This window comes from Phascolarctos cinereus, unplaced genomic scaffold, assembly GCF_003287225.1.
Source record: "Phascolarctos cinereus isolate Bilbo 61053 unplaced genomic scaffold, phaCin_HiC Scaffold_1;HRSCAF=81, whole genome shotgun sequence".
Classification (NCBI taxonomy): Eukaryota; Metazoa; Chordata; class Mammalia; order Diprotodontia; family Phascolarctidae; genus Phascolarctos; species Phascolarctos cinereus.
Window position 1 is genome coordinate 158,682,196 of NW_027555514.1, and position 8,459 is coordinate 158,690,654.

Consider the following 8,459-nt stretch of genomic DNA (forward strand, 5'->3'; position numbering starts at 1 on the left):
CACAGTTCTGGGTGGTGGTCCTGAGGCAAGGAGGAGCATGGCGTGGTAGAGCTTGTAGAAGCAGTGAAGAGGGAATCTTCCTCACAGTTCGAAGGCGGAAAAGAGCTCTTGTGGTCACTCATAGACCAGAGCCCAGGCCAGGAAAGGAGTAAACATCTCACCCTTGATCATACCACCCTGGAAGAACTGAAAATTTACAGGTCCTTACAAGTATCTCTGAAAATCAGCTGCACAAAACCCCTGAAGCTTGGGACAGCATATTCTCCACACTGGCAATAGACCCCTACCTTAACAAAGGGTTTATAACTCAAGTAATTGGCTGGGATCATAAGCAAACTGCACAAAAAAAGTCAGACCATAGAATCTTTGGTGACAAAGAAGATCAAAACACACAACCAGAAGAAGACAAGAAAGTCAAAGCTCCTACATCCAAAGCCTCCAAGAAAAATATGAATCAGTCCCAGGCCATGGAGGAGCTCAAAAAGGATTTTGAGAAGCAAGTAAGAGAAACAGAGGAAAAACTTGGAAAAGAAATGAGAGTGATGCAAGAAAATCATGAAAAACAAGTCAACAGCTTGCTAAAGGAGACCCGAAAAAATACTAAAGAAAATAAGACCTTAAAAAATAGCCTAACCCAAATGGCAATAGAGGTCCAAAAAGCCAATGAGGAGAAGAATGCCTTAAAAAGCAAAATTGGCCAAATGGAAAAGAAGTCCAAAAGCTCACTGAAGAAAATATTTCCTTAAAAATTAGAATGGAGCAAATGGAAGCTAGTGACTTTATGAGAAATCAAGACATTGTAAAACAAAACCAAAAGAATGAAAAAATAGAAATGTGAAATATCTCATTGGAAAACAACTGACCTGGAAAATAGATCCAGGAGAGATCATTTAAAAATGATCAAAAAAAAGAGCCTAGACATCATCTTTCAAGAAATTATCAAGGAAAACTGCCCTGATATTCTAGAACCAGAGGGCAAAATAGAAATGGAAAGAATCCACCAATCATCTCCTGAAAGAGATGTCCAAAGGAAAACTCCTAGGAATATTGTAGCCACATTCCAGAGTTCCAAGGTCAAGGAGAAAATATTGCAAGCAACCAGAAAGAAACAATTCAAATGTGGAAACACAATCAGGATAACACAAGATTTAGCAGCTTCTACATTAAGGGACCCAAGGGCTTAGAATGTAATATTCCAGAGGTCAAAGGAGATAGGATTACAACCAAAAATCACCTACCCAGCAAAACTGAGTATAATCCTTCAGGGAAAAAAATAGACATTCAGTGAAATAGAGAACTTTCAAGCGTTCTTGATGAAAAGACCAGAGCTGAATAGAAAATCTGACTTTCAAATAAACTTCTCAAGGTTCCCTTTTCCCAAACCTCGTGTAAGAACTTTGTCTCATACTTCACTGAAAATTTCAGGCCATTCACCAGAACCCCATCCCCTTCTCTCCTCTTCCTCCTCATCTCACATCACTTTTCCCAATATCTCCTCCTTCACTTCTGTCTCACGTGGAAAAGTGGCCCTTCTCCTCAACAAGGCAAACCTCCCGCCATCCAAGCAATCCCATCCTGTTCCACCTCCTCCAGCAGATCACCCCTTCTCATTCCTACTCTCACTTCTCCTCAGTCTCTCCCTATCTACTGACTACTTCCCTACTACCCATAAACATGTTCTTATCTCCCCCATTCTCAAAAAAACCCTAATTTCATCTTTCATCCTCATTAGCTCTCATCCTGTAGCCCTCCTCCCTTTTGTGATTAAATGCCTTGAGAAAGCTGTCTGTATTAGATACCTTCACTTCCTTTCCTCTCATTCTCTTCTTAAGCCTCAACTTCCTGTCCTCTGACCTCATTCAACAGAAACTATTCTCTTCAAAGTCATATCCGATGTCCTAATTACAAAATCAAATGACCTTTCCGCAACATTCATTCTCCTTTACCTCTCTGTAGCCTCTTCAATCATCTACTTCTTAATATTCTCCTTTCTCTAGGTTTCTATGACATTACTCTCTCATGGTTATCCTCCTACCAGCAACTTCTAAGGCTCCTTGGCTGATATCTTTATCCAAGTCACACCTACTAACCACGGGCGTCCCCCAAGATTCTGTCCAGATCCTCTTCCCCCTATGTACTATTTTACTTAGTGATCTCACCAGCTACCATGGATCCAATTATCTCTATTGCTGATAATTCTCAATACTATTCATCCAGACCTAACTTCTTTCCCAAGCTCCAGATTTACATCTCCAACTGCCTACTAGACAAACACCATGAACTGAATGTCCTGTGGACATCTTAAATATAACAGGTCCAAAAGTGAACTCAATAGCTTTCTTCCACACTCTATCCCCTTCTGAACTTTCTTGTCACTGTCTAGATAACGACCAACCTCCCAGGCACCCAGGCTCACAACCTAGGTGTCATGCTCAACACTCACTCTCTCAGACACACTCCATCCAATGTGTCACTAACTTTTTCCCCATTCCAGTCCACCCTCCTCTTAGCTGTCAAAGTGATCTTAAATCCAATGTCTGACCAGCACCCTCACTGAATAAACTCCAGTGGATCCCAATCAGCTCCAGGATCAAAGTTCCTTGTTCAAAGCCTTTCCTAACCTGATGTCCCCCCCAACTCCTATCTTTCCAGTCTTCTTACCCTCCTTCCCACACTCTATAATCCATTGCCACTGACCTCCTTGCTGCTCCTTGAACAAGAAATTCCATCTCCTATTAAATAAAATGTAAGCAAAGAGGATATAACATCTTAAAACTCTTATGCACTACAACTACATTGTATCTATACCAGGAATTTAGGATGTGTTCAATATTAGGAAAACTATGAAAATAATAGGCCATATTAATGGCAACACAATTTTAAAAAAATAAACCTGATGTCCAAAAAAAAAAAAGGAAGAAAAATTCCGTCTCCCGCCTCCAGGCATTTTCACTAACTGAACCTGAATACTTGGAATGCTCTCCTTCTTGAACTCCATCCCCTGGTCTCCCTGTTTTCCTTCAAGTCCCAGCTACAATCCCACTTTCCACAAGAAGCCTTTCCCGATTCCCCCTTACTGCTAATGCTTTCCCTCTATCGATTATCCAGTTTATCTTGCATCTATCTTTTTTTTACACAGTTGTATGTTGGCTCCTTCATTAGACTGGGAGCTCCTTTGAGAGCAGTGACTTTTTAACCTTTCTTTGTACCCTCAGTTCTTAGCACAGTACCTGGCACACAGTAGGTACTTAATAAATGTTCCCTGACTGATTTGCATTTAGGAGGGTCATCTATTTCCCCAGAAGTTTAACCCAAAATCATCAAGACCATTTCCAAGCCATCTAACATGGGGGGGGGCGGGGTAGGAAGGAGAAAGGAGAGAGACAACTGAATATTTTCAAATATTCTGTTTCTGACAGCTCTTTACGGTCCCACACATATTCTGTGACTTAAGCGTAAAACAAAAGGCTAAAAGTAGGTCAGAAGACTAGATCTTTTCTATCATGGTGCAGTTGTATATTGAAAGCCTTTTAGATAGTGGAGAACTTAGATACAAAAAATAACTTACTAGTGATAAATTGTATATAGCACCTACCTTCTGCAAGATCTCAAAGCACCTTAGAACCAATTGCTAGTGGCAAGGATCATCAATGCCCCTTTATACATAAACAGGAATATAGAGGAAACAGGCCAGTTAACTTGCCCATCATTACTCAGCAATTCAGTAGTGGGGATAGCAACAAGAAGCTCTCCCTCAAGTTGTTGGACCATTCCATCAAATTAATGCATGCATGCATGCATGCAGGAAAACACACACACACACACACACACACACACACACACACACACTCTCTGCCCTTGTGCACATTTATTTATTTAGATTTGATAAAGCAATTGCCTTACAATTAACTTCCTCAAGTAAGTGATATACCTATTACATCCATCTCACAGGTGAAGGAATTGCTTCCCCAAGTCACCCAAAATCACACATATGCCTAGCAAAGTGGGACAGCAACTGAAGTTTGACTCCAAGGCAAGTGTTCTTTCCACTACAATATATTATTTCCCCGACCAGCTTCTCTAATCTCTCCCTCAAATGAGTCACCTCAAAATTCTCCTTTCATCTTATTCCCGCAATGTTGACCCTCAAATTAAGGAAATATTCTTTTACTAACTACTTCACCCCATTACTTCATCCCAAAGTAGCAGATTACAAAATACACTTGAGGAGAGGGGTGGCTTAGACAAGTGAGGGTACTTTAGAAGATCTGAGGCCACCAAAAGCACCCTTCAAGCTAATTCTACTGAAAGAGGAACCAAAAACAAAGAACGAATTTCTTTGTAGGCTTTCTTTCCCCCTCCCCCACGCCGGGTGTAAAGTACACCTGGCGAGGAGAGCTGGGTTTAGAAACCCTTGAGGTACTTTCCGAAAAGGAAGGACACCCCACCCCAACCAGCAACAGTTAGAGAAGGAAGTGAAAAATCTCTACCCAGTCTCCCTAAATGGACTTGTTCTCCACTCAAGCGCAGTTGAGAACTGAGAACTTTCTCAACTCTTCCCCTTCCCCCATCTTCAAAGATCTTGGCCAACCTTTTCCCCAAGTGGTTCTGTTTTCAGAGACCTGAAGTGGAAATGAAACTCTCCAGAGTAATGGTAGGACAGCCTTTTTGGAAGCCCGCATCCCTTCGGCCCCCCACAAGGAAAAAAAGGCCAACCCTGGGATTTCATTGCTTTGGGGAACTCCCAAGTGAGGGAACTCCTTTCAGCCCCATGTACCGACTGGCGCAGAGTCAGGCCTCAGAGACGAATGTCAGGACAGACAGCTAAGGCATACAAATACACAAAAAACTAAACCCGGGGCTCACCCTTGCCGAAGTTTCTCCGAACAGAGGTCTGTTGTCCAGGCCACTGGTGCCATAGGTCCTAGTGGTAAAATCCTCCATATTCCCCCTTTTTGTCACTTTAAAAAGCAGCTGTTTGTTCACTCCAACCGGCTCTCAAAACGGAGTCATCTCCGTCTCTACTGGCCTTTACTCCCACGATACGCGGTGCTGGCTATTTAAGGTGCTCATTGCGGGGAAACTATTGATTGGAAATGAGAATGGCTATTAAGGTGGGCGCTCAATGCCAGGTTGTGAGACCACTTCCTCCAACTTTAGATTCCTGAGATCTCCATGGTGAGATGCTGCGGCAGAGGGGTGGGAAGATACCAAAACCGTACGGCCAACAGGTTCTCAGAGAAAAGTGGTACTGAAAGGCACTGCCCTTTCAATAACCCTGTCCCGCCCTCCCGCCACAAACCCTACCCCCAACGAAGTGGGAAGGAGTTAAGTAGCTCCCCTCCCTTCACCAAAACGGCTTCTTTCTGGAACCCCAAGAATAAGTTAGCAAATCGTCTTTCTCCTGCTGTCCCAGTGTCCTACAGGAAATCTCTGAGGCTCTGGAGTCGAGATAGACGGAAGAAAAGGATGAGGGAAGGCAGGAAGATATTCCAAACCTGGACCCCGTCGCTTAGAGCCTTTCGAAAACAGTAAACACTGGAGCACTTTCTAAAAACCATCAAACCGTGTCCGCCTTACTATGAAAGCTGCAAGGTTGCCCTTCCCCCTCCCACTCTATTTACAAACTAGTGCGGGAGTAAGAGAGGCGTCCATAAAACATTGGAAGCCAGCGCTCTACCGGGCTTTCAACCTGAGCAATTTTAAATCAAAGCGGCAGCCGCGCCCAATAAACTTTCATTCTTCTCTCAAATTGTTGCATCCGCGGCCCTTCCCCTCCCCTAGCTTCTTTAGCAATGGCTGTGTTTCCGAGCCGATATGAGATCTTCTTAGATACAGATCTGCAGCGGGACCAGCGGCCTGGGGAAGTAAGAGGAATAGAGTCCCTTCTTCAGTCCTGCAGAGATTGATTTGTCTTTTAAGGGGAAACACACACAACTGGGCTGCAACATAACTCGACACCATGAGTCCAGCGCCCAAACCCGATTATTTTCTTCCACTCGGTCGCCAGGGTAATCCTCTCTGTGAGCATCCTGACATGAGGAGTAGAGTAAGGACGATGGGAAGGAAGGTAAACCACCACCCCCACGCCAGCCCCAGCGCCCAAGGAAAAGTCCCTATTTTGCTGTATCCCCGTCTCGGCTGTGCGTTGCGTCCGTAAGGAAAAGGCAACAAAATGTTCGAAAATATAACTCTGGCGGTGCTAGCATTCCATCGCCGCCGTGGGATTCTTGGCTGCTCAGCCCGCGTTCAGAAGACAGCAGGTAGAGTGAGCCAACCTCCCTGCCCCCGTCACCCGCGCTTTCCTGGCTAACACCCACAACCACTGTCGCAAACCAACCCTCCCCTCTCCACAGCTTCCAGCCTGCCATGACGTCACGGCCTAGGCGCACCAATCTCGCAGTGCGGGAGGAGGAGCATGAGTGGCAGATCTTTATTTCTAGAGCTGCGGGTTTTATTCCGAAAGGGAAGGCAAGTTTGTAACGTGGAAGTATTTTACAACAGCTAGAGACCCTTAGACCTGCCTAGACTAAGAACACTTTCTTTTCCCCTTTCCCCGCCACCATTGGGACTAAAATAATGCATTAAAGTTAACACATTGGTCCGAGGGCCTGAAACTTGGGGGAGGGAGGCGGTGTTGGAGGGGCGAGAAAAGTTTGCATATTTCAACTAGTTTCCTGGAAGCAGCTCCCTGGAATGGTTACTATGCAAAGTGACTTCTCTGACCCGGTCTTTAAATTCTGACTGACCATGCGTAGCAGAGCCAGAAAAACAATTTTTGTGGCAATTCCTTTTCTGCGGAGTGGGCGTGGGGAGGAGTGTGACCCAAGTTTCAGAAGGGTGGGAGCAGCTGAAAACCAAAACGTGTAAAGAACCAACAGGTCTCCTGATCCCAGTAGGCCAAGGTGAGTTCTCCGCCTCCTCCCCAGCCCCCCACACCAACTAACTAACCAGCCCTTAGTTCATCCTTTCACGGGACAAAGTACAATATGCCTGTCTTATTTATCTGCATTCCTTATCTCCAATTAGACTGTAAGCACACCTCCAAAAAAGGGCCTGTCTTAAATCATGTTTGTATCCCTCACAATGTAGGAGATCAATAAATAATTGTTGAATGAATGAACACACAAGTAGATAGAATGCACTTTAAGTATTAACAGACCAAAAGAAGTAGGGGTAGATACTGCATTCTTTTTTTTCTTTTTGGTCTAAATTGTCCCAATGAGAGCAGGTACAGGTGCATTTTTTGCCTATACATCCCCAGTTCTTACCACAGTGCCTGTGCTTAATAAAGGTTTGCTGATTAATTGGATGAGTATAATTTGCAGATCACTATGGCATGTATTTAGTTTATTACTTTACCTGTAGATGCATATCTTATACCTATTTCTATTCAGTCTTGCTCCAAGTTCCTACAAGGCAGCTTCAAGGTCAAGTTCTATGCATTTCTCTTGGCCTAACCCCTATTCCCTGGTGCCTTGTACAATTAATTAAGCATAACCTCCAAGATTTGCTAGTTGGGCTGTGCCTAAGTACTCTTGCAAAGTGGATTTGGAGTCTGAGGACCTGAGCAAATTACTCTCTTTCTCTCTACCTCTCTCCACCTCTTCCCTTTCCCTGTTTTCCCCTTCTTTCTCCCTCCCTCTCCCTTCCCTGCCTTCCTCTTTCCCTCTCTTCTCTCTCCCCCTGTCCCCTTCCCTCCCTCTCTCTCTCCTCCTCCTCTCTTCTTTCTCCCTCCCTCCCCCCACAGATATAAAGTGAGGGAGCTGGGTATGATGACCTCTGAAGCTGTCTTGCTGCATTGCAACACACTGTCTCCCTGTGGATGTCTCTAAGGAGTATCTACATTGGTTCTTCAGTCTTAGTTGACTAATAAGTCTTGCTAAGGTTCAAACTAAGCTACTCTCTGCTTTTCACAACTACAAAACTCTGCAGAGCAGAAAGCAGTCTCAGTGGAGGAAAAGATCAGATCATTTTAGGGACCAGTCTCAGTTAGTTATTGTACTTTCATATCTTGGTGTTTTTCATGTTAAGCTTCTGAGCTGTCAAATACATTTTAAGATTTTTTTACGTGAAAAATTGTCCCGAAATCTTAAAGTTTACAGCATGATATGAACATATTATACGCCTTCCAGATTTCCAAATTATAATCAGTATTGTGAAAGTGTAGACAGTGTAACCTAGTGAATAGAGAACTGGCCTCTAAGCCCTAAAGACCTGGGTTCAAGTCTAGCCTTGGTCATATTGAACTGTGAACCTGGACAGGTCACTCACTTCTCTGTATTCTAGGAAATGCTCTAATGTTTTGAGTACAGAGGAGGTACTAACCTATATTATAGGTAAAACAATAAATATTTATAAAATATTTTATATTATATATTAAAATAATGTTTATAAACAAATGTTAATAAAACATTAAAAACTCCTCACTCAGGAGTTCAAACCTTTGCCAGTGAAAT

General features: G+C 43.6%; 1 protein-coding gene across 1 annotated transcript in view; it reads right to left on the reverse strand.

Annotated features, from left to right (window-relative positions):
* Window positions 1–6,330, reverse strand: part of TMEM243 (transmembrane protein 243) — a 27,781-nt gene extending 21,451 nt beyond the window's left edge. Inside the window, exon 1 of the mRNA XM_020999765.2 lies at window positions 4,867–6,330. Coding sequence (XP_020855424.1) covers window positions 4,867–4,944 — 78 coding nt within the window. The 5' untranslated portion in view covers window positions 4,945–6,330. The remainder of the gene's footprint in view (window positions 1–4,866) is intronic.
* Between the last annotated feature and the right edge of the window lie 2,129 nt (window positions 6,331–8,459).